This window comes from Aedes aegypti, chromosome 2 (genome assembly GCF_002204515.2).
Source record: "Aedes aegypti strain LVP_AGWG chromosome 2, AaegL5.0 Primary Assembly, whole genome shotgun sequence".
NCBI classification, from domain to species: Eukaryota; Metazoa; Arthropoda; class Insecta; order Diptera; family Culicidae; genus Aedes; species Aedes aegypti.
In genome coordinates, this window is record NC_035108.1 from 115,116,102 (window position 1) to 115,143,677 (window position 27,576).

At 36.6% G+C, this 27,576-nt stretch overlaps 1 protein-coding gene across 1 annotated transcript in view; it reads right to left on the reverse strand.

Annotated features, from left to right (window-relative positions):
- Positions 1-13,503: 13,503 nt before the first annotated feature.
- LOC5565561 (forkhead box protein G1) overlaps positions 13,504-27,576 on the reverse strand; it is a 28,629-nt gene continuing 14,556 nt past the window's right edge. The window contains exons 2-3 of the mRNA XM_001649864.2: positions 26,511-26,820; positions 13,504-13,939 (exon numbers count right to left, since the gene is read on the reverse strand). Coding sequence (XP_001649914.2) covers positions 13,556-13,939; positions 26,511-26,820 — 694 coding nt within the window. The 3' untranslated portion in view covers positions 13,504-13,555. The remainder of the gene's footprint in view (positions 13,940-26,510; positions 26,821-27,576) is intronic.

Below are 27,576 nucleotides of genomic sequence, written 5' to 3' on the forward strand. Positions count from 1 at the left end.
ATGTTGATCACATCTATATGGCCGGCCAACCATTAGGTGTATTTTACAATGAATAGATCGTTAGAATCCAGGTGTGTCTTTCGGCAGGGAAGATAGTTAACTAGGGATTCCTAATGCATCATAAGAAGTGACCAGGGGGATGTTTGTATCATCTTCCGATTGCAAGCAGCGTGAACCAAAAGTGTTTGATAATTGTATGTCCACCTTTGTGAACTTCATTTGTTCGGTGTTTGTTTAGGTTTTAAGAAGGTATGAGGACCTACTAGCTTAGGGTTAATTCGTTGACCAGCGCAGCTCTCTTTGAGTGCAGAGCATTACGAGTGTTCGGGGAGTCCGACCAGAAAAATTTGGACCCACCGTGATGGCGTGCCAGATCACGGGAGTCCCCCAAATGCGCGAACCCCAACTCGAGCACTTTATAAATAAACAATTTGTTCGATTTGTAATAATAATTATTTTGTTACCATTAGTTGTTTTCGTTAATTCGTTATTATTTATTATATTTGTTCATTGGTTTTTCGTTGCTTATTCAAAAAAATATATTTCATACATTTTTTTTATTGTGCCCCGGGGGAAATGTTACATTTCTAATGTACCATAAAATTACAAAACAAAAATTATATACAATCCAATAAAAACTAAATTTATTTTGAAAAACTCGCCTATCAACACGCCGTCGGAAAAACGTCTCAAGCTCAGTATCCCCCGCTGTTCTAAAACCCCACTCGCGATACGAATGGGCGAATATGGAAAGGTCAAAAAGTTTAGACCATGCGACGCTGTTTCCGACTCGATCGGAGGGATAGAAGATCGCTCTCTTGGTACTTGTGGCTCGTGGAATACGGACGTGTTTGGCGAGATTAAAGGATAGGGGAACATGGTCCAAGACGCACTGATGGGGTAAAATGGCCCACGTCATTAAATCATACCTAGATCGTTTCAATTTGTATTCTTTGCCAAACGAAGTTAAAATATGTTTAGCTAAGAGTTACCGCCACAACCCTTGTACATAAACTTATAGATTTTTCCTCAATTTTCCGGTGAAATTCAACATTTTTCCCTTTTTTGCCTAAACATTAAGGTTTTCCGATGATTTCATAAAGGAATAAGCGTTTCCATACCACAGAGCAAACTCATGGAGAAACATGGTTGCTAACTAGTAGTTCTCCATACTAAATGGCATTTTACCCCATCCATTTAGTCATTTTGAACCACCCCCATTTTTCAACAAACTTTTCTACACGATTCAAACCCGTTAAAAAACTCAAATTTGGGAAATGTTTTCATGATGGTAGCTAGCAAATATTGTAAAGTTACTGTTAGGACTTCGAATGGCGTTAAAATGTGGATCTCATTAGGAGAAAACGACACAAATCCTTAAAGTGGCATTTTGGACCATTTTACCCTACCCGATATTCAGTGTGCGTAGCCGAAAGTGAATACCAAAATATCATTTAAAACCCTAATAGCCTAATTTGGCCGCGAAGAAGATTAGTGGAACGGAGTGGAGTGAATAGTTACCCGGGAGTGCCCAGCGCAGTCGGGAACTGTCAGGGACCAGGTGAAAAGGCCCTGAGGTGTGACCGCGTGTTTCTGGCGTGCCCCGAAAGTAGCCAGTGTAGTGTACCGGTGGAGGAAGAAACGAAACCTCTAAACGAGATCCCAAACCCGAAATTAGTGTGGGAATAGTGCGGTGAGGCAATTTCGCTGGCCCGCTGAATTGAAGTGTCCGCGGTGAAGTGGTGTGAGCGAAAGGCGTCCAGCATCCGGCGGCATAGGCCGTCGTACCGTTAGAGAACGTAGGCTAGGCAGCCCCTGGGGATAAAAAGGTAAGTCTGCATGCTCTCTTTGGCCTTTGGCAAACCCTTAAGGCCGCACGGGACGTCATCATAATCACCCTATCCATTTCAAGAAGCAAATCTTAAGAACCACTCCATATATCGATGCGAAAATGTATCACTATGATTCTACATATGTAGTGCACAACCCGATAAATTTTCAGCTTCATCGGTTCACTAAAACTCGAGATTTGCTTCCACAAAGTTTTGATGATTATTGTTAGAGTGAGACGAATGATAGGGAAAATTACACGGTATCCCGTGTCCCCTTAACTTATAATAGCTTTTGGTGAAATAAAAGCCTACTTACCTTCAATTCGTTTTTATAGTAGAATTTTTGGCTAAAATGATAGTAATGATTATTCATTGCTATAAATCAATTTGTTCAGCGACTTTCTGGACGATAAAATCACATACAATGCATCAATTTATAATATAAATTTGATTTATTGTTTGACAAACCAAGATTGCGTTTTTCTCATTGTTTACTTTTTGGAGATGGGGCCTTTTCAATAGTTAGTGAGTCAGTAGTGTTTGATCCGTTGAATCTGTTGCATGCTCCTTTGAGGGCGAGCGACGGGATCCGGATCAATTGTGTCCGGTTCGCGTTTTTCGGAAGAAAAAAAAACGAAACAAAGTGTGCGGGTGAAAAAAAGTATCGACGCGTCAGTAGTATTTGATCTGTGGAATCTGTTGCATGCTCCTTTGAGGGCGAGCGACGGAATCCGGAACAATTGTGTCCGGATCGCGTTTTTCGGAAGAAAAAACGAAAACAAAGTGCGGGTGAAAAAAAAGAATCGACGCGTCAGTAGTGTTTGATCCGTTGAATCTGTTGCATGCTTCTTTGAGGGCGAGCGACGGGATCCGGATCAATTGTGTCCGGTTCGCGTTTTTCGGAAGAAAAAACGAAAAAAAAGTGCGGGTGAGAGAAAAAAAAAATCGACGCGTCAGTAGTGTTTGATCCGTGGAATCTGTTGTATGCTCCTTTGTGGGTGAGCGACGGAATTCAGATCGTGTCTGGTTCGCTTAGTAATCGCACTATCGGTTTCGATCATTCGTGTATATGTTCACGTATTCATTTAAACATATATCTCTATCGTTTACCAAAACGAATCCTTTCCCATATCCAAACTCCCAGTGTTTTCTTGTGGAAGTGCAGAGGACTCTTCGGCTTCCATAAAGCAAGTAACTCGTCAACATTTCCCTCCCATTCCCAAATTGACCTGCATTCGGACGCAGCCGGCGCCGGTATTGTTTGCTATAATAATGAGAGCACCAGTACTTACACATTGAAGATGTTACTGATCCTGAGTAGCATCTGTTGATTCCCTGTGTAAGTACAGCTGTTCTTGCAATAACGGAGTAGCAACTGCGGGCGGTCAATCATGCTCATGCTCATGGGGCCTTTTCAATAGTTAGTCTTGATATGTCACGAGATGCATATTATCTTCGCTATCTATTATGAAATATTTCCCGAGAGAAATATCTGAGATTTCCTCGTTCCCATGCTCGCGAAACATTCAAGATCAGGGGGAGGGGGTTGTTCTTCACCGAAAGGCTTTCGTCAAAACGGCTCGTCTCTATCTCTGACCTAAAGAGAGGCGAACCATTCGAGTAAGTTCAATATCCCTTGAATGCATTTCTTGGGGGTCAATGCTCAGAAGCAAGCGCGTAGATTTGGCTAGAGCGCTATCGCTGTTGCTTTTTGGGCGGCACATAACATGTGCGAATTGGCTTCAGACGAAACTCATTTACCATGGGGTTTGAACTTCGAAGAATGTTCATGCAGGGAGTGAATTTGTTTACCTTAGACTGATTCAATATATTTAACAAACTAAATGAACACATTTTTTGAAGCATACGAAAAACATTGAACTAAACTTAAACTAACCCTATGGTCGTTACACTTGAACACATTGTAAAATTCAAAATTATTTTCTTATATGGACCACCTGAATACAAATTGACAAATCTGACAATAAATCAATCGTAAACATTAAACTCAAACGCAAACCTTGCTTTGATTAGGCCATAAAAAAAATAGTGTATATGTAAGCAAGAAATGTCAGAAGGGGTGATTCAAAATTTATAGCGAGGTAGCATAGACCCGGTACTCAAGCTGTCAGAGCGTGGCAAACTAGATGTTGGTCACAGGATCAGTAGCGACATTAGCATTCTATGACAATCGTGTCAAATGTAACCGAAAAAGTTATTATTTTAGGTTCTCAGAATCGAATTATTGTGAATAACAAAAATAACACAAATTTATTTAAAAAAATAATTCGAGTATCTTTTTCTTTTTCTCTGCTCGGATACGCCACTGCGACCATTATTTAGATCTATTGTGGCATTACTCGTATCCTTAGTGTATACACGATGTGCCTGAAACCGTTATTAACGCAAAAAAATGTCCAAGAATTTGGCATCTACCATTCGAAAGATATAGTATTCAAGCATCCTTTCCGTGAATTTGAAAATATTCTAACGAGGGAATCAGAAGTTATCGTGATTTGAAGGTTTTGAGCTGCTTTGGGAGGGATATTCACATGCTTCAATATATTCCCCAGCGGTGCATAATTACTAATTTGTAAATCAGCCTAGTGACCATCAGTTTTGTATTAAGCATCCAAAACATGTGATATCCACGCATCTTCTCTGTAAATTTGAAATAATTTCTTCGAGAAAATCTGAAGTTACACTGATTCGTATATTTACCATTATTTATATGAAGTTCAAATTATTCCGTATTTACATGGCTTTTTTATATTATTGTATATAATTTACATATAAAAATGTCCATAGGACTGACATTCAGCATTCAAAAGAAATAGTTGTCATGCATCTTCGTAATTAGCTTGAGGAAACTGTATCGAAAGATAACATAACTGGATTACTTAGAAGTTTTTGATCTGGCTTTAAGATTTGTTTTTAATCGTCTAAAACAGTGTCTGCAACACGCATTTTATTGTTACGATACAAATTAACTTAACAGATTTGTATTTAACTTGTATCTTTCCTAGAAGAAAGGCAGTGCTTCGTTACAGCACAAACAAATTGGTTCGTTTTTGAAAGTTTTGTTTCATTTTCGGCGTTTTACTGGGCAGTGCTCGTTATAGCCCAAATAAGCGTATTGGTGAGACTGAACAAATTAAAAGTGATTCCTTGTTGCTCAGTCGAGAACGGATTATCAACAAGTGAGATCGTTGTATGCTACTATTCTAAATGGGCTTTGTATGATGGTTTGCAATTTATTCGTGACAGCGAAGGGCATTTATATATTTGTTCAAATAATTGTTAGTAGTCAGTTATTATCGAAATAAAGCTTGTTCACTGTTTGGTTTACTTTTACATACTTACACGAGATCCTTGAATTATTCGATACCTACTATTAGAGTCGACTTTACCTTTAGATACTGACAGATTACTTTTTGGATTGATGTTGATGATTCGCATCATGCAAAATTTTTGAAAGATTCTTGTAATTAAACATTTGTTTATCAAGACGAATCTTGTAATATAACCTCTTTCCATTTTCCAAACTTCCAGTGATTTCTCGTGGAAAAGAAGAGGACCCCAACGGTTTCCTCAAAGATAGTGTTCTTTCATAACCCATATTGCTCTGTAATCGGACGCAGGCGCCATCGGTATTGCTTAGTACAAGAAATGAGAATTCCATTACTTTACACACTGAGGGTGGTGCAACTAATCCTCAGTAGCATCCTTTGGTTCCTTGTGCAAGTATAGATGCTCTTGTAATTACAAAGAAGTAGCAACGGGCGGTCAATCACGTTCTTAAATCACATTGATTAATATATTGACAAGAAGACAGCAAGAATTTGTTGCATTTAGTAATGATAAGAACATTAAACGTGCTAATTAAATATTCAACATTTGCTCCATAATATCTCCAAAACTTCTAACTACTCTAGTTACGTTGTCTTTTGATAAAGTTTTCTCAAACTAACTGCGAAGATGCTCGACAACTATATCTTTGAAATGCCCAGTGTCAGTCCTATGGATATTTTTATTTGTAAATTATGTACATTAATATAACTGACCCATATAAATAAGGACTAATATGAACTTCATAGAAATAATGGTGAATATACAAATCACTGTAACTTCTGATTTCCTCAAAGAAAACATTTCAAATTTACAGAGAAGATGCTTGGATATAACATGTTTTGAATGCAAAATGAAAAGCTTATGGTTACTTGGCTGGTTTACAAATTAGTAACGATGCACCGCTGGGGAATATATTGGAGCATGTGAATATCACTTCCAAAGCAGCTCAAAACCTTCAAATCACGATAACTTCTGATTCCCTCGTTAGAATATTTTCAAATTCACGGAGAAGATGCTTGAATACTATATCTTTCGAATGATAGGTATTAAATTCTTGGACATTTTTTGTGTAAATAACGGTTTTAGGCACACCGTGGTATAGTGCATGTCGCATTACTCCATTTCCATTGAAAGACAATGAAGCATCGATTTCTGTACAGTTCTTGTTTTGATTCCTCAGAGATTGATAAAAAAATCGAATGTGATGAAATGGTCCCACTATTTACACCCTTCATAGAGAATTACTACATCTCAGCGAAGGCGCGCCCCTTAGCAAACATAATCAATTTAATTTCTGAGGAGCCAAATCGGTACTACTGATATTTGACCATGCAACGTAACTCTAGTTCTATCCTTGTTTCGTTTTTAGTTTGGTCCGAGAAAAATACTAGAAAAAAGGGGCTTTGTACTAGCAGCAAAACCGAATCAAGCTACAAAATTTGTTTAGTAAGGGGTCATGCACAAATTACGTCACGTTCCGAGGAGGGAGGGGGTCAAACCAAGCGTGACAAGCCTTACAAAAATTCCGAAAGACTCATACAAAAAACGTGACAAAGGGGGAGGCGGAGTGGGTCAAAAAAATTGAAATTTAGCGTGACATAATTTGTGTACCATCCCTAATTGGAATTCACGTGAGTCCTTGAATTACCAGTACGTAACAGTTCTTGTTGAGTTAATACTCATTATTGTTATCCTGGCCTCAAGTATAGTCTCGGGACTGACCAACTCCGAGTCTTCAACCATCTGCTAGGTAAAATAGATTTAATTTCAGAAACTATGGCCAGTAACAAGGACTTTGTACCGCAAATCCTTGAATTACCAAAACATATTACCCTAGCCCGACAAATAAGATGCGACCTCTGGCCATTTTTCTTTGCAAAAGTAAGTTTTCCCATACTAAACCCCATATCAATTTTGAACGGCTGGCGCTAAAATATAATTTCATCGATCGAACTAAAATTTTGCACAGTTTTTATGGGACCTAAATTCAATCCAAAAAGTGGACTGGAGCGATAATCTAAATTTTTCATATGTCCCAGGCTAATATTCACTGTATTTCTACAGCTAAGTTGTGTATATGTAATAGCCTTAAATTTTTATTTACTGACAATCAAATTTAAAAGATATTTTGTGTGTGTGTTTTTTTTAAGGGAAAGGATTTCTCGATGGTTCTTAGTAAAATAAATTTTGAATGTAATCAAAATTTTCTACAGTGAAACCTCTGTGAGTCGATGTTCCATGACTCGATATCGACTTATGGAATCATACTAAAACCAAAATTTCATGGTTACTATGATGTTCCTCTCAAACAGCTTTCCAAAGCATTTCTGTTCCATGACTCGATATTTCCATGAGTCGATGATCCTTTGAAATATCGACTCATTGAGGTTTGACTGTATTTCTACTCAAACATGTTCACTGGACTCGTACAATCCAGTTTAAGCGAAAAAAAAAACTACATGTCATCGTCATGAAATTAGGTAACAGGCAAACAGGTTAAAAAATATGATTTCTAGAAATGTTGTAATCAAAATAAGTTTTGGGTGTTATCTACAATTTTTATTTCTACTCAAAAATGTAATTGCTTAGAATTTTGGATCATAGGTAAACAGTTAAGAAAAAAATAAATGTTTCTTAGTTCTTTTCAGTAACATATATTTTGAGTGTAAAAATGTGTATACAGTATTGGAAAACATTTGCAACTTTCTCGATTTTCCATACAAAATTACCAACTTTTGGTAAGCTATATCTCGGTTATGTATAGACCGATTTGAATGAAATTTTGGCAGAACATCAGACATAACTTGAATTTTAACATATATTTTCGAGTGATTTTTCCAATCACAAGTTCAAAAGCAGTAACGGTTTGACTAAAGTGAATTTTTGACGATTTTTTATAAATGACATAATTAAACATATTGAAGAAATAGCTTCATGGTATCTTCAGCAAACTTGTAGATTTTAACAAGACGAACAAGTTTGCTGAGGACAGTTTTCTGTAGGGCTATCAGATTCTGAGATAAATAGTTTTGAATTTTTTTGACGAAAATTACACTTTAGCTAAACCGTTATCTATATAAATAAAAATGGAATGGTGTTTGTATGTCACGAAATGGCTTACGAACGGGTGAACGGATTTGAATGATTCTTTCTCAGTGTTGTTCGTCAAGGGTTCCGACGTGTTTGTGTGTATAAAAATCCCAGGATATTCATCGGGAAAGTTGAAAAAACGAGTGCGAACGAAACTTTCATTTTATATGGGACGATCAAAAGCGTTTTTCAACAGCCTACTTGATGGCAAGACGAAGTTTGCCGGGACCACTAGTTACTAATAAACTCGTGATTGAAAAAAAAATTCAAGTTATATCCGATGTTTTGTGAGAATTTCATTCGAATCGTTCCATAAATAACTGAGTTCTAGCTTACCAAAGTTAGTCGTTTTGTATGGAAAATTGAAAAACTTGCAAATGTTTTGTCCAATACTGTATCTGCTCAAACATGTTCTCTGCAATTCTACAAGCGAATTTGTATAAAAAAATGTCAAAAATGTCTCATTGAACAACATGGCAGAACGAAGCTTTCCACTAGGCGTTCCTATCAAGAATAAAAACTGATCTAGATAAGTCATAACCTATCTAGCTCAAATCAATAGGGATCAAAATGTAGTACAACTTATCTCAAAATACTTTGTGAAAGATTCCAAACTTCTAGCATGTATACTAGGGAGCGGCATATTTTTCGAAAGTTCTCAAAACAAAAATTCGTGAGCTCTTCTAAATTCAAATCGCAAAAGAAGGGAAACCTCAAATTTTGTGCCAAAAATATAAAGACTTAGAGGTGGCACAAGCGACTTGAAGATAAATTTTCATGCTATAAAAAGTCTTCATAACTTTGTTATTTTCTAAACAATTTTGAATCTCTTAGCATCATACTCTTCAAAATAAAATTTAGAATATCAAATTTGTCTAAAATCAAAACTAGTCTTAGTTAAAAGTAGTTTTCTCCAAATTGTTCCTCTTTTTACTGAAAAATTCATCTTTGTTTGACCATAACTTCATGACTTCTTATCAGATTTCAAATTCTTTAACTGCTTTTGAATGTCATTTCCGGCAAAAAAAAACAATCGGAGAAATTTGATTTTTTTATTAATATATAATCATATTTTTGTGTAGTTTTTGTAAAAAGTCAAAATACTGTTTTTTAATTGAATTGGTTGTAGAAAGTTTGGAACATCTAAATTAGTTTCAAAAGCATGTAGAAAGATTTAGAATCGGATGAGTTTTCATAAAGTTAAATAAGACTAGTTTTGTTTTCTCATTTTTCAAGAAAATGATGCTCAGAGCTTCAAAAATGGTTGGAAAATAAAAAAGTTGTGAAGGCTTCACTGAAGCTATTTCATAGCTTGAAAATTCACCTCGATGTCGCTTTCGCCATCTCCAAATCTTAATTTTTTAACCTAAAATTTAAAGTTTTCCTTTTATTTGATTTTATTTTGTCACGATTCTCATGAACTCAGAAATTGAAACACACCTAGGAACATTTTTTCCCTACCGTGGAATGTTGTCCTGAGTTAGGTGAAAGAATTTTGAAAATCGGATGAACCGTTGCTTAGATATGGCTGATTGAAATTCATGGTAAAAACTGATGATGGATCCCGGGGCCCGGGGTTTTTAAAATACCAATTTGTGAAACATTTTGTTTTTAATGCTGGATTAACCTTGTTGTACTTATATACTGTAATAATATCGCGGATCCGGCTAGGCGTGAATATATCATGACTATAATCACCATTCAAAGGTGATTCCCAGAAGTTTTACCTTATCCTACTGATTCTATATTCTTCTCATGACAACTGTGGAGATACAAAAGATTCTTCGCCATTATTCACTTTTTAAATTTTGAGCTCTTGATTTGTGCACATTGCAAATGGTAAACTTATACCAAGCTCCATTCATTAAATCACTGTGCAACTTCGATTCTGTGCGATTCGATCTGATAAATCACGATGTAGTAACTAAGAATTGTACGGTCATCTATGCTGATGCTCTTCATTACTTGATGACATGACGACGATTTGCCTGAGAGGACTAGAGTTCCATTGCATGGCCAAATACTACTGTTTGGTTCCTCAGAAATCTAAACGATTATAAGGGGCGTGTTTTCGCTAAACAGTTAATCTCTATGAATAGTGTGAATAGCGGGACCTTTTCATCACATTTGATTTTTTCCAACAGAATAAGAGCTGTACAGAAATTGATACTTCATTACCGTAAACCACAAGAAATTTTCTCACTCTGCTTCACAACTTTTGGTTGTTTTGTTTTTTAGAATTAAGATATTGTCAACTTAATTCCGGTAAAACCAGTACCTACCCCAGACAACCAGAAATCGCATGAAAGTTCATGTTACAACTCGTTTATTTATACTAATTACATCAAACTCGCAAAACACCGTTGATAAACTCGTCAGATTGATGAGCTTCCTCGCATAAAACACTTCTTTTCTGAGTTCATTTGTACATTTTGTTTCGACCCGTCCACTCGTACAAAGTAAGTCGAATCAATCCGTAGCAGCTGTCAAAACGACATTTGTTATCATAAGTTAAGTCGCATAAGATCACAAGTCTAGTTCAGTGGAATATTTATACACTCGCATTGTATGTTATTATTCATCACATAATATATGCACGCATATCGCCTCCACTTTTGTACGTAGAAGGCCTTTTCGCGACATCTTATAAGTGAAATGTTGCACATACAAAGCCTCCAGGTGATTTCGTTATACGTACATTTTGGTTGTCTGGGACTCCTATTCTATCGGCCCTATTTTTTTTTTTTCAATGTTTCCATAAGCGTGAGATACCACCCTTACTTATGAAATAGTACTACAGTACTTAATTTCTCGATTAAATCACGGAGTCAAAACATTTTGTCGTGATGTACCGAAGCGTGATATAATAAAAATGTTTATTGTGCCATATGATTTTCATCAAAATTTGAGCTTTATGTTGCGAATATAGAGAGAATTAAATGAAATGGGAGTCTGATCAAATAGATATATGTTGATTGTTTAGGGGTTGTTTTTAATGAAAAATATATGAAATCCCTACAATTATTTGGGCGTGATAAAATCGAACAGAAAACCGTGCCAAAATCGAGAGTGATTTAATGAAGCGATATTAAAACGAAAGGTGATAAAATCGAGAAACTACTGTAGTAATAATTTAGCTACGAACAAAAAAAATTGCATTTAAACCTAAATATTGTTTTTTTTAGTTAAAACTTTTAGGAAAGGAATTGGAACTTAAGCGAATGTCGACCACTGTATACACTAAGGATACGGGAAAGTTCAAAATAGATCAATAGACTTATATAAAAATTATTTTTTTCGTGTCATATAAAAAGCGTTACGGAAGGGGGAGAAGTGCTCTAAAATTATCAATTTGAGCGTTACGTAGTAAATGAAGGTTGCCGAACAGAAGACAAAAGAAGAAAATAGAATTTTTTCCCTACATTACTCTAGATGCAATGAAAACTCTTAGGCCATTATTTAATCTTTTGTTATAAACGTTTTTTTTTTTATTTCTTTTGTCATTCTTCTGGAACATCTTAGTTGCATATTACTGTGGGAATAGCCAATTCAAATAAAATGCACCTCTTTGAATAATACATCCGCTTTATTTGTCGTGCACCAAAAATAAATACAAAGCTCTGACTAGTTTATTACTCGCTTAGCCTACCCGGAAAATTTGTTATGGCACCTGGGCTGCAAAATGCTCCACTGCACCGACGAAAGTGGGCCCCCTGCGGTGCAATGTTTCCCCACCACTCACTGCTTTCGCATAATACTTTCAATGGTAAAATTACTCGACTTTAAACCACTCGTCTTCCTCGGTCTGGCAACGGCACAAACCGACCCCATGCTGGGAGTTCCGGAAGTACTGCCAACTTCTACCGGTGTCTGTTTTTGTTGTGGTTCCATTTGCGGTGAGCTGTTTACAATGCTCCGCTCATCATTCCCTGCTTCCGGCGGTCGTATTCCACGGTAGCCAAAGCGGAGCTGACTGCTGTAGCCTTCGATGTCGTCGTCGTCCAAATGGCCTCCCGCGGTTCCAGTTATCCCCGTAGTCGTCGTCGTCGTTGAGCTTTTCACCTTCAACTCGCCCAGCTCACCGAGGAATGCATCCAACGAGGGGAAATTCGATTGAAAATTTTCTAAATAATTATCAGGCGGCTTCGTTGTGGTGGCGACGATACTAGAGGACTTCATGGCGGCTAAGGATTCACCGTAGTCTAACAGTACGACCGCAGGGAAGCTCGTTAGACTGCCGCTATCGGTTGCTTCATCAAAATCTCGTTTTACCATGCCCACACAGTTACGGATCACCCACAGTGACGGATCACTTTGGCGTTCAACATCGGATAACTCGCTCAAAACATAAACGTTGACGTAAAACATATTTTTCCCATGTTATACTATTTGTCTTCTACCATTTGTAATGTTAAGCACAACATTCAACCGCTAAATAACGGTGTTTTTGACAAATGTTTAGTTGGTACCACACAGCTATCATTATATGGTCGTCTTTTGTAAGAAGTGCCGTCAGCATTCATAAGCTCCCACAGGTGGTAAAATTCAAATGTTATAGCATGTTTTATGCTCGTTCGCTTCGATTTAGTATGAATTCATCTTTGGAAAACATTTTACTTGAATTTTTATTCAAAATACCGAATATTAGCACTTCTAACTAGTGATCCATAATATGGATCAGGAAATGATTGTTTACCACGGTTATGGATCACTTCCAAAGAATGTAGATTTCTGCTATTTTATGCATTGGATTCGATATTTTCAGACAACAGCACTAAGGATAAAACTAATAAAACATCAAGGTTTGTAAATTTCATATTTTAGCAGACAAAAATGGGTGGAAAACTTGGTGTGGAGCGGAAACAGTTCATGTCTCAGTTACTACAATGCAATATCATAATAAAAAGGGCATTTTACCCTTGTTTTCAGCTCTAACACTGCTATTTTTTGCAGTAATATATGACACATTGTTAACTTTCGCCATACCATGCAATACAGATGCATTGAGTTGAAAATCTCTTGATTTTGCGCACTGATCCGTAATATGTCACAATTTGATCCATAATATGAAAATTGATCCATAATATGGTTTTCAGGAACCGACACAATTTTTAAATTTTATGCAATCCTATGTAAATATTACACTCAAAACAGTTTTCTAACCGAAGTTCCAATTCGAAACGATTCGATTTGTGCTTTTAAATTACAATTTTACGTTTTCCATGTCGTTTTATTGAATTTTATAGGTTGGACTCCACACTATTTGATCCATAACTGTGGGGTCATGGTATGTCTTCATTTGTCGAAATTGGACCACCTGAAGCTGATTGTTGCTCGTGATGCTGAAGTTGATAGTGATGATGAAGGTAATTCTGCGGTGGCGAAGAGCACGTCGAGTTCGACGAAGGACACGGTGAAGAGGCAATCGGCAGCAGTGCCGCACCAGGTAATGATGAAGAGCTCGGCGGCAGCGACAGGACGGAATGGCCAACGTTTCCACCGATTTGTGCCGTTGCCCCGGGGTGGTAGCAGTTCGGTGCGACTGCCTCCAAATTGTGGCCGCCTATCAGATGATGGAAATCGTTTGTGGATGCTGCTGTTGTTTTAATGAATTCCGCTGTGGCCACCGCGGATGACGAAGGGAACGCCAGCGCAAATGGTGATGCCTGCAACGAGGAAGAAAATGAGTAGGGTGGAAGATGGAGCGGAAGCGTGGGCGTAGCCAGGGATGGTGACGACCCATTTAGGGGTATTCGGCAGGGTATCTACCTATCTAAAAATGAAATAATGTTCTTTGTATAACACAGGAAGAGTTATGGAATATTGGCTTATCTTCAGTTTTCCATGATTCAAATCTATGTTAGTGCTGCATCACCTCAAAATCAGAGCTTTTCTAATAATTTCTAATCCTTAGCCGAGTGGTTAGAGTCCGCGGCAAAACTATGCTAAAGGTGACTGGGTTCGATTCCCGGTCGGTCCATGATCTTTTCGTAATGAAAATTTTCTTGACTTCCCTGGGCATAGCGAATCATCGTACTTGCCACACGATATGCGAATGTAAAAATGACAACTTTGGCAATGAAATCTCTCAGTTAATAACTGTGCTCATTGCACATTAAGCTGAGAAGCAGGTTCTGTCCCAGTGAGGACGTAATGCCAAGAAGAAGAAGAAGACAGTGGGACCCGATTTTGTCAGCCCCTCGATGAATTTTAGGCTAAAATAATCGGGAACCTAACAAAATCGGGACATATATTTTGTTCCCGTTTTGTTTTAACTTTTGACGTGTAAATATTGATTGTTAAACCGCATTCACACCAACATGAACTTTTAATGATGATAGGGATTTAAAGCGGTGTTAAAGATCAAATGAAGAGGAGAACTACATAAATTTTGTAAAATTATGTAATCTAACAAAAATGTTCAAGGGGAAAGTAATTTGAGACAATCAAAATACAGTCGACACTCCATAACTCGATTTTCAAGAGACCATCGACTCATAGAATTATCGAGTTATAGAATATACTGAAACAAAAAAATCACAAAATTAAAGGAACAAATTTCTGTATTTCCAATACGCATATGATCACTTCTGTAAGGAAGCAATATTATTTTGTTGATAGCATTTTACAAACTGTAAGTTGAAAACTTTTTTCGAAATGCTCAAAAGTTCAAATTTTCCACTGACTTTTTTTTTATTTTTTTTTTTTAATTTTTATGTTTTCAACTTTTAATAAAATTTGCAAGTATTGAGTGACCTCCATACAAGAATTAGATAATGTTCCACAAAATAAGAAGGATGTTAAAATAGATATATAACTCGGAGAAAAATTTACCTCTTACGTGACATCGACTAGTGGAAATATCGAGTTATAGGAATATCGACTTATGGAGAGCACGATGTATGGAAATTTGAGGGGACCGAAAAATCCGTCGTGTTACAGAGTATATCGAGTTATAGAATATCGAATTGTGGGGAGTCGACTGTTTATTAATAGGTAATATACTGAGAGTGACTCGCGAAGAGGAAAATTATCAACGTCATATGGTCGGCGTTAAGTCAGAGGGGATCAAGTGCAAAACTTGAGAAAATTGGACTATTCTCACATTAGATGCGGAATTACCTTACATCCGTTTCACTTTGATCAGATTTCAAGAATGCTGTAAACTGCGAGAGATATGAAACAAATTTACTTTAGATGATCAATAAAAATCGATAAAAGTATGCAGTGCTTATTACCACATCATCGAAAATGATCAGCGCGCTGAGGAATGCGAGGAAATGAAAAACATTTCAAGAGATTTGTCTGATTTCTCGACATCGAATGATTCTTCTACTTATCCATCAATAAAAAATTATAAATATTACTTAACTCGATGCATTTGAATTTGATTTTTGACAATTAATCATATTTGCATGGGTGGTCAGAAATTGCAACAATGTCTGTGCAGACAGAGCGGACCAAGTGTTGAAAAGCAATAAACTGATTGATTATTGCATTTTTTGAGTCAATTTCAGAGTTCTATGGTGTATGTATAGAATGTGCTAGAACCCGCTTATGGGACCAGTATATTTTGGTCGGTACTCTAGATTTTCACTTGGTCCACTCTGACTGAACGCATATTTGAATATTTCTGGTCTTCAATGCCCCGAACCTGCAAAACCTTAATCTTCAAGCTATCGTATGGCCACTGATTTCGATATTGATGATATGGATTATTGAAAAATTTACGATTCTGATGTCCAAGGGTCTTGATAACCTGTTTTTCTTAGTGATATGCACCCAGTTTAATCATGCAAGCATTGAATGATTGTTATTTTCCTAGAAATTGTTCAGTCAGAGTGAACCAACTCACTGAACGGTGGTCTTTAGTTCAGTCAGAGTGGACCAAGTACACCCCAAGTAGCACGCGAAACATCTCATAAAGAGATGCTTTCCAAAAATGGTTTCAATCGCGTATCAATAAAACCATCTGTAACTTACCTAATTCTAGTTCGGTTGCATATCAATATCAAGGCTCATAAAATTTCATTTCCGTTCCAATGTACATGCATTTTACTGCTTGTTTGACGTTGAACATTTTTGAAACGACAAGATTTGTTGCAAATGTCCTTTGTAAATAGCAATCAAGTCAAGTTTATCAAGATGTTTTCACCAACTTTTCGAACAAACTCTTAAAACTTCTCCCAAAATGCCGGTTTTAATGTTATGTTTCAAATTACTTTCATTTGAAGTATCCACAACTTGCATTCAATTTTCGTCCCATACCCACATCTCAAGAAGATTCATCCCAGTTGCGAGAAAGTTGCACTAAACAACGTGTATGACAGCTAGAAATTTGTTTGTTTCAATCCAGTTGCAATATGGTTGAGTTGCACCTTATGTATCATCTAACAACGAAAACATGGTCTAGCAACAGTCTGTTTGTTTAAATGGTGTTTCTTATGTGTTGCGCGGAAGTTTTTGCGAAAAGTTATTTCAGGCGTGGTCTAATTTTGCCTGTAATGAACTTGTATTCCGAAGGATGCGCCTTACTGCATCCTTCGGAATACAAGTTCATTACAGGCAAAATTAGACCACGCAACAAGCTTTGATTAATGGGCTATGTGGTTGCTTTTATAGTGCATTGGCGAAACATTTGTTCGAAGAGCTGATGGAGTAGTGAGTAGAGGAGAAAATTGGTGATGTTGAGGTCGGAAGTTTGATTCTCGTTCATATTTTTGTTTTCATTTTTTTCTCTCAAGCATTTTGTAACAAATGTCACTTGGTCCACTCTGACTTAACGCCGACCATATGCAGCCCATATTCCGCTGTCATGAAACGTCAAATGCAGCCCGTCGTTTATATGGCTGAAAAAGTGAAAAGTATTGCATTCAAAATAAACTACTATTGAAAACATCAGTCAGCGGAGTAGTTTTTCCAAAAATGCTTTTTTTTTTTTATATCTTTATTAGTATCATTCCATACATTACATTCATTTCTTATATCTAGGTGTTCTGTGTTATTAGACAACACTATCATCCTTATTTGGTAAAACAAATTTAAGATTTTATTAACATTTTGTTAACAACATATTACATTTCATTTGCCGTAGCAGTTCAGTTTTTTTACAGGTGAGTTGATTTCACCTGCTTATAAGAGGAAAAAAAACGTTTTTAATATACTTAACCTAACCTAACCTAAACATATAACGCATTAATCATAGCAATAGAAGATTGTAACGATTTTTGCCTGAAATTATTAATGATTGTATTTGACATTTGTTCCAATGTTTCAACATTGGATATTCTATGTAACTCATTGGTACTATACCAGGGAGGAAGCCTCAGAATCATTTTCAAAATTTTATTTTGAATTCTCTGCAGAGCTTTCTTCCTGGTAGTACAACAGCTAGTCCATATTGGTACAGCATACAACATGGCTGGCCTGAAAATTTGTTTGAATATCAAAAGCTTGTTCTTAAGACAAAGTTTTGATTTTCTATTAATAGTGGGATAGAGACATTTTACATATTTATTACATTTAGCTTGAATGCCCTCAATGTGATTTTTGAAAGTTAAATTCTTATCTAGCATGAGCCCTAGATACTTAACTTCATCTGACCAATTTATTGGAACCCCTCTCATCGTGACAACATGTCTACTTGAAGTTTTCAAATAAAGAGCTTTTGGTTTATGTGGGAATATTATTAGTTGAGTTTTGGAAGCATTAGGAGAAATCTTCCATTTTTGCAAGTATGAAGAAAAAATATCCAAACTTTTTTGCAATCGACTACAGATGACATGCAGGCTCCGACCTTTGGCGGAGAGGCCTGTGTCATCCGCAAACAAAGATTTTTGACATCCCTGAGGTAGCTCAGGTAAGTCAGATGTGAAAATATTGTATAATATTGGTCCCAAAATGCTGCCTTGAGGAACACCAGCTCTTACAGGAAGTCTTTCAGATCTGGAGTTCTGATAACTAACCTGAAGTGTACGATTTGACAGATAACTTTGAATTATTCTAACAATGTATGTTGGAAAATTAAAGTTTTTTAATTTTACAATCAAACCTTCATGCCAAACACTGTCGAATGCTTTTTCTATGTCTAGAAGAGCAAGACCAGTAGAATAGCCTTCAGATTTGTTGGAACGGATCAAATTTGTTACACGTAAAAGTTGATGAGTGGTCGAATGTCCATGGCGGAATCCGAACTGTTCATTGGCAAAAATTGAATTTTCGTTGATGTGGGCCATCATTCTGTTCAAAATAACCTTTTCAAAAAGTTTACTGATGGAGGAAAGCAAACTGATTGGACGATAGCTAGAAGCTTCTGCAGGATTTTTGTCTGGTTTTAAAATTGGAACAACCTTAGCATTTTTCCATTTGTCAGGAAAATATGCTAATTGAAAACATTTGTTAAATATATCAACTAAAAATGATAAGCTACTTTCTGGAAGTTTCTTGATGAGGATGTAGGAAATTCCATCATCGCCAGGAGCTTTCATGTTTTTGAATTTTTTAATAATAGTTCTCACTTCTTCCAAATCAGTCTCCCAGGCATTTTCGAAAACGTTCTCTTGATTGAGAATATTTTCGAACTCCTGAGTAACTTCATTTTCAATTGGACTAGTAAGTCCTAAATTAAAATTGTGCGCACTTTCAAACTGCATAGCATGTTTTTGAGCTTTTTCGCAATTAGTTAGTAATAATTTGTTTTCCTCTTTCAATGCCGGTATTGGCTTCTGAGGTTTTTTCAAGATTTTAGATAATTTCCAAAAGGGCTTAGAGCCAGGGTCCAATTGAGAAATTTTATTTTCAAAATTTTTGTTTCTTAATTGAGCAAAACGTTTCTTGATTTCTTTCTGCAAATCCTGCCATATAATTTTCATAGCAGGATCGCGAGTGCGTTGAAATTGCCTTCTCCTCACGTTTTTAAGACGGATCAAAAGTTTAAGATCATCGTCTATAATCACGGATTCAAATTTTACTGGTTTTTTTGGAATTGCAATGCTCCGGGCTTCAACAATAGAATTTGTTAAAGTTTCAAGAGCATTGTCAATATCAAGTTTAGTTTCTAAAGAAATGTTAACATCAAGATTAGAGTCAACATACGTTGTATATATATTCCAGTCAGCTCGTAAATAATTGAAAGTGGAGCTGATAGGATTGAGAATCGCTTCTTGGGATATGTAACAGGGACATGATCAGAATCAAAATCAGCATGAGTAATCAGTTGGCTACAAAGATGACTAGAGTCGGTTAAGACCAAATCAATCGTAGATGTTTCCAAAGATGCTGATAAATATAAACACAAGATTAGTTATTTATAATGTCTACTACGTTTGCTGTAATGTAATGTAATTACACTCAAAAGGCGTTTATGCTTCGGTGTGATGCAAACACAATAGTTTTTTGCTGAGATGGTCATGTGAGAGCTTGAACGGCTTGCGCAAGATTGATGTACACACTGAATGGAATAAGAAAAAAACCTCAGCAAACGCAGAAAAAGAAGACCGTCTCTGCGAGTCTCGTCTCAGGTAACACACAGACAAACAGACGTAACACTTAGAACAAATTTCTTCACAATCCATCGCCCAGTTTACACCATTATCATCTGGTGAGCCTGTTACACGAAACACTGTTTCGTGGAACAAGACCTGCAGATGGCGGTAGTGTGAAAAGTGAAATACGAAGAAAAACGATAAGCGCGCCTCTCGTTGTGAGATTTGTCACATAGCAAAATTGAAATGAATGATAAATGAGTGGTCGATGGAAATTTCGTCAGTGTGACGTCTGTTTATCTGTGGGTACTCCGTCAATTATGTAACTGTTCGTGAGGAGCAGCAGGGATGATAACAGATCTTGTCTTAGAGTCCTGGTCACAATTTTCAAGCATGGCTCTAGAAGGTCTCCATTTTTCAATGTAAAGTTTATATAGCCTCTTTTTAACTACTATGGTCTGTTTTTTTTTTTTTAAATCTTTATTTGAGTGTATTTTAACACACGAGGGCTAGTTCTACACTACTATGGTCTGTAAAATCACTCTTATCAAAGAAATGCAGTGAATCTATGTGCAAATTTATCCAGCTTTTCACGAGCGCTAAGGGCTGACGTAAGTAGCTTCACTCTCCGGTAGGGATCAAACGATATAACGTTTGTCTTGAGCTTGTTCAATTAAACGACCCAAACGAAACGTCAGAAAGCCGAACCCGTACCGAAAAATGAGGCTGCTTTTGGCAGTCATTAGTGCTCGTAAAATGCTGTATAGAGGTTACGAAGAAAACCCAAACGTAACTATCCATAGTTTTTTCCGATTTTTTCTCAGTTTCCTCGAAGACAATTTCCCGATTTCTTCCGATTTTTAAGAGATTCTACAAAAAAATCCTATACGAGTTCTTACAAGAAAATCTATAATGGATTATTTGAGAGTTTTGAAAAAAAATCATATTGGTTCTTTCAAAAAAAAAACTCACTAGAAAGTTTCTCGCCATTTTTCAATGGTATTATACCAGTCATTTTCATATGTATTCTTTCAATAATTTATCCACACGTTCTCCCAGAAAATGATCTAAACATTCTTTCAAGGATTTTTCCAGCAAATTAACGAAAAACTATTTTAGGTACACGTCCTAAAGTCCCTTCAGAAATTTCACGACGTTTTCGTCTTGAGAATATTTTTCGAGTGGTTTCTGAAATCAAATCCCCATTTTCTTGCCATGTTTAGCATTCATCTGTGTGGCAGGAAGTCAATGGAATTTCCACAACGAAATGCTCCTGGGTAACCGGAAATCGAACCCAGTTACCATCAGCTACCCACTAACCTTGAGCTAATAATTTCTCTGGATGAATTTCTGTAGGCCATACAACTTGCATTAGAAATTCTGAGAGATATTTAGGAGGAATTCCTAGTGCAATCCCTGGAGTAATTTCTGGAATTTTTCTTAGATAAATTTCGCGTTAAATTCTTGAAGGTATCTTGAACAAAACACTTGCAGGGATTCCTTAGAAACTCCGGAACATAATCACTGAATGAATACTTGCAGAAATCTAAAAAAATTCGAAAAATATCTGAATCAATGTGCGATGAAACATTTGGAGAAAATTAAGAAAAATCAAAGGTCAACCAAAAGAAGTAAAGTGAAAAATATGAATTAGAGCGTTACGTAATTCCAGCATGACGCTAAACATAATCTTCTGAAATCAGTTGCAATGTAAGGTCCTGTTAATTAATTACGTAAGATCGTATGACGCGAAGTCTCAAACCCAAACTATTTCCCATAAGCTGTAACGTAATTAATTGACAGCCCCTAAACATGGCAAATGAACAGGAAGATTTTTTTTGTTCATATTTTGAACAGGCCGACAAAATCGAGTCAAAAAGCTGACAAAATCGGAAGTAGACAAAACCAGGTGCTGATAAAATCTAGTCAGTACAGTAAAAGCTGATTATTTTTGAATCCATTAGTTGTGTGTGTTCTATGGTTCCGGTAGTGCCATTTAAACTGATTTCACTGTATTAGCCACAGATCCGATACAACCTATCGACGTGTTGGCTTGTTATTACACGAAATAGTCAAAAAACAACGAGAAAATTGATGAAATACAACTAAAACTTATACCTTTCTCTCTTATAATATTTACAATGAATTGTTTCTATAATAGAGGATCCCATAAGAAAACAATGGATACTTCAACCAAAGAAGAAATATAGACTTCCTTGTAGTTGCCCACAATTTCATGGCCACATAGGGAAAATGGAAATTCGCGATTTCGCGGAAACCACGAAATTTTCCCTTCGACGCGAAATTTAGAAAAACCCGCGATAGGCTGCGAAATCAGTTAATTTTGGAGAATTTGTATAACAATCGCGGAAAATTTTAGATTTTTGCTTATGAAAATGGTGCATTAGTTTTTGAGTCGAGGGTCCATCAAAAATGGTTCTATCGTTTAGTTTCAAATTTTGTTTTAAATTTTGAATGACAATATTATACTAAACTTGTAATCTCAATTTGAAAAATAAAAAATATTAAAATTTGTACGTATAATATATATTTTTACTGTAAACATGCGCGAAATTTTGGTTTTATCGCCATGGTGAACCGTGAAATTTAAAAAAAAAATGCCGCGGATTTCCATTGTCCCTAGTAATACGCGAAAATTGTTTGAATGTGAATTTAGCATCCATAAGCGATAATTTCATTGTTTTTTGTGAGTGAATGTAATTTCTTATTACTGTATTATATATTTGCCATATTCAAATTAATGTGAAAACTTGAAAGCTGCTTAAAATTAACATACTATCTCTAAGTTTAGTAAAATATGTTATTTTTTTTATTTATCTTAGCTCATTGATAGGAGTGAAGTAACGTTAAAGTTGCATTTCTTCTAAGATAAATCGAAAATATAAGATTCAACGTCTAGAAGTAAAATCCGGAAACTTCGTATGTTTTCCCTAACAAATCTTCTTAATTTATAGCTTCCAAAGTAGATTTATTGGGGCCAAGAATTTTCCATGAAGCTGGTAGTGTATTCCTTAGTCGTGTTGAAGGATCCAGAGAAGTTTCTTAAAATTCACATATATTAAAATTTTGATTGCTTAGGACACAATGTTTCCAAAACATGGACATGATCCTGAGGACCAATAATTTAAAATATAATTCCTCATGATAAAAAAAAACAGTTTTTCAGTGTATAAAACGGTTACCAACAACTTCTCCATAGGAAGTCTTTCTCTAAAATCAACAGTTTCGTAGCTACAATTTTCATATTAATTTCATATGAAAACTCAAGGGTCCTTTGAGAACGTTACTTTTGAGTCAAAATGGTCGCTTCATTTAGGAAAAACAATGATTCGACCATACTGAAAACCTGTGTATTATTTAGAGACGCAGTAGGCTGCACCACGGGCGGTTGTGTTTTCAATTGTCACATATTTTCGCATTCTGCGTAAGCGCTCCAAATCAACGCGATTTTTTTCAGCGACAGCGACGAAAAATCGCTGCGATTCCGTCGTTGTGTCGCTGCAAGATATGATACTATCTAGACCAACGCGACGAAAATTGCAGCGAAATCGCGCCACCATGGCTTGAGCACGCTCATAAAATTGTGCATGCAGTGAAATCGCAGCGATTATTGGTCGCTGTCACAGTAAAAATTGCCTTGATTTGGGGGAGCCTTGATGGTATTTACGCGATTCCGCTGGTGGTTTGGTCGGTGCTACGCCGACCGGATAGTTTTTCTTTCATTTTTGATATATGTGATACTGATGAGAAGTTACAGCAGTTATAAAATTGTAACATTTTATAGTGACATTGAGTCCTTTTTTTTGTGGAAAATAAACTGAACTGGACTGGAAAATGAACTGTGGAAACCGCTTTGTTAAGCTAGGTGTAGGAGTGATTGTTTTAATGCAGAATCAACTGTCAAATATGTCTATTTCCATCCAAAGTGATTGAAAACCATTGAGAAAACCGTACCTTTATTCAACGGTAACACTTCAATGGTCACGATATTGTGGTTCGTACATTACATATGGGAAAACTTCTTGGAAAATATCGTTTTTCATACACAGTGTAGTGCGCTGCTTTTGGCGATGACTAATTGCGGAACAAAGGAATCATTTGCATTGATAGGATTTGGTGAGTTTGTTCCAATTCCAAACTTATTTTCAATGAAAACTATTTCAGAGGAAAGGTTTATTTTTTTCTCGTTTCAGTGAGCGAGCAATGGCGCTTAAACCAAAGCTTAGCTAGGACACAAGGTGGAAATAGCTGAGTCCCATCCCTGGAAGACACGCGCATGGAGTAACATTAAATTTCTTAGCAACGTCACTCCCAACAATTTAAATCTGATTGTATCACTCGCTTATATTTAGTGAATCCTAAACCATTCACTTCCCTATTATCAAGCTCCTTGACATCTATGAGGGCGTCGGTGAGTCACTCGCCTCACTTTAAGTAGGTGTTATATCACACTTCCTTTTCCTCGTAATGGAGAAGATGAGCGTGGCCGGCAATGGAAATTGTCATGTATGGTCATCTCAAACTTCAGATTGAACAGCAATTGCATCCAAAATAGTTTTTCATAAGTGATTGGAATAAGAGTGGTGAATCAAATAACATGGCAGTTGTCAGTATTGCATCTACGAAATACTCCGTTACAACGCAACGCGTGCTGAAAACCTGAGTAATATGTAATCCAAATCGAAGATGGTCGATTTTTACATTGCTAGTCGAATACTTTTAAGAAACTATTTTTAAGGATTTTTCTCAGCTTTTTTTCAGTTATTAAATGATTCATGAAGTAATTGTTTTGTTTTGAAAGAAAATGTATCCAGGAATTTTAGAAAGATACACAAAATATCTGCCTTCCGAATTTTTGGCATTTTTTTTCTCTAAACAATTATTTGGAAGAAATGTTGAAGCAAGTTCTTAGAAAATACTTGAAGGAATCGCTGATAACTCCCTGAAGACACACGAATTATTTTCTGGAAAAAAAATCAGAAAAAAATGCTGGAGTATTTTCTGGAGGAATTCCCGGAAAAATCTTAAGTTAAACATTTGGATAAATATCTAGAGGATAGTTCAGAATCCTTAAATAATCCATTGTGCATGCTTACTAAATGTATGTTTTGTTCTGCTGGTAAGATTTCAGCCAAGGATCTGAAGAATGTTAAAAAAACTAATCTTCATTCCTTGCAAGACACATTGTGTATTCTTTAATTTTTTTTAGTTGGGCTTCAAGAAATTCATCAGAACTCATGTTTTTGTAAATACAGTCGACTCTCCACATCTCGATGTTCTACATCTCGATACCTCTTCCTATGTCGATGATTGCTTTGTTCCCTTCACTCTGCATACGATGTCTCTCTCCATATCTCGATATCCTCCTTATCTCGATATCTCCATATCTCAATTTGTTCCTGTTGGTTTTTTGTTCCTAATTTTCTCTCTATATGTCGATTTAAACATTATCAAGGGAAACTAAACCAGATTTAAGCGATTAAGAACAATTTGAAAACTCGAAATGAAGTTTGTTTGTTTATTATTATTCTAGTAACGGAGTGATTTTCAATCTAGTGTTCATTGAATTGATGTTCTTTGTCTCGATCTTTCCCTATCTCGATAGTCCCTTTGATATCGAGTTGCGGAGAACCGACTGTAAGAATGCTGGAGTCAATCTTTGAAAAACTCAAACAAAATATTCACGTTCGTAACAAACCAAGGGAAAGCAACCCTGAGGGCCCATATAATTTCATAACGCTGAAGGGGGTGGGTGGATGTCCTCGTGCTGTTATTCATACAAAAAGCGTTACGAGGGGGTGGGTGGGTGTCAAAAATGGCCATTTTTGGCGTTATGAAATTTGTGAAAAAAAAAACCCTAGTAAAGTAAATAACTTTGAAAATACATTTTTATGTTGTGATGTTGCAAATTTAGATAACTTGTTCCCATCGAATCAAATTGAAAACTGTTTCTGCTATCTTCTTCTTCTTCTTGGCATTACGACCTCACTAGGACAAAGCCTGCTGCACAGCTTAGTGTTCTTATGAGCACTTCCCCAGTTATTAACTGAGAGCTTTCTTTGCCAAAGTTGACATTTTTGCATCTGTATGGCGGCGTCCATTTTTTACGTAATGCTAAAATTGGAAATTTTTGACCCCCTCCCCCCATCCGTAACGCTTTTTGTATGAAAGATTTAAATTTTTTGTACGAGCCGTAACGCTTGAGCGTACTCCTCCCCAGAATGATATATACCATAATCATGATAAATTGATATCAAATTATGATATCCACTTGATTCTTAAAACAAGATATAGTTTCGAATTGCTTTCGTTCCGATGTTGAACTTTGCTCGGGAACGCTCCCCATCTCACCCCCTCTTGCTACGCCCATGAGCAAAAATCTTCCTAAGAGATGGGAAAAAATTGGACTGATGTTTCACCTAGATATAGATCTAAAATTGGAAAATTTCTCAAACCATGGTGGTAAATAATAAGGAACAGGAAGGTTTTGGCAATCTGTACTCCTATCTACGTGTAACGTGTATCTTTCTACTATGCATACAATTTAATAAATGTTATGTTTAACAACTTTTGATATTTTTCACCAAATGAAACAGAATTGCAAGAACAAAAAGATTTCGTTCTCGGTGCCCTCACGCCTATCTGCAATTTTCCTTCCCCGTGGCATACGAACATCAAAAACGGCCTACATACCGTTCCACAAGCACTCAGTCGACAGTCAACCGGCACTCACCTGGAAGTGGCCGTTCAGGATCATTTTTGCGTTCCGCTGGCGGCGCGTTCTCCGTCGGCGGTAATTGCCCTGCTCGAACATATCGTTTGCCGACGGGTCTAGCATCCAGTAGCTGCCTTTGCCACCACCTATTGCACCGTTGCTGCTGCTGCTATTGCCATCGTTGCAATCTGTTCCGTCCCCTGGTCCCTGTTTTCCACCGGACGATGACGATTTGTCACGGGGCACCTTTATGAAGCAATCGTTCAGCGATAGGTTGTGGCGGATGGAGTTCTGCCAGCCTTGTTTGTTCTCGCGGTAGTACGGGAAACTGCGGAGGAATGTGATAAAATTTGATTATTAATATTAAAAAATCGGAAAATTAATGTTAAAAAACTGTCTTCGTCTTTTAATTTAGCTCTTTCCTCCGAAAGAGGTGCGCTTTGCGGAACAGGACCACGTGATTATTGAGCTGGAACTGAATTCAGGTTAACTTCTCTGCCCATAACTGCATATCAGTCACATTCGACATTTTTGACAATTTCGAGTTAATACCGTGGAGAGTCATCAAATGATGTATACTTTCGATCAACTTATTAAAATCTGTGATTTTGTTCTAGAAAATTCGAAAAAATTACCAAGTTATTTTGTCATATTGGTAATTGTAACCGCATAACAGTCACATTGACATTATGCATGAGCCTCGTAATGTAGTAGCAAAGAAATTTCCATCAGAATTATTTTCTGACTATTCACCCACTGTACGACATGAGCTGTACAAACTTTCAGCCTCAAATAAGCACTTTTGAGTTCCTGGTATTTTTTTGAAATATTAGTTTCTTCCCATACTGCCGTAAAATGCACACTTGGTGTTCCATTTACTCAATGCCTACTTTTGTCGAATGTTACAAATATGCAGATATGGGCAGTTCTGCGTCCACGAGCTCTCGTGGTGTAGGGTTGACGCGCCCTATCTAGTTAACAGAGAGTCTTGAGTTCGATTCTCACCGAGAAGACGTGTAACTTTTTCGCAAGTTCACATCAATTTGTATATTTAATCAAATTTTAAAGCATATGTAATGTTTAG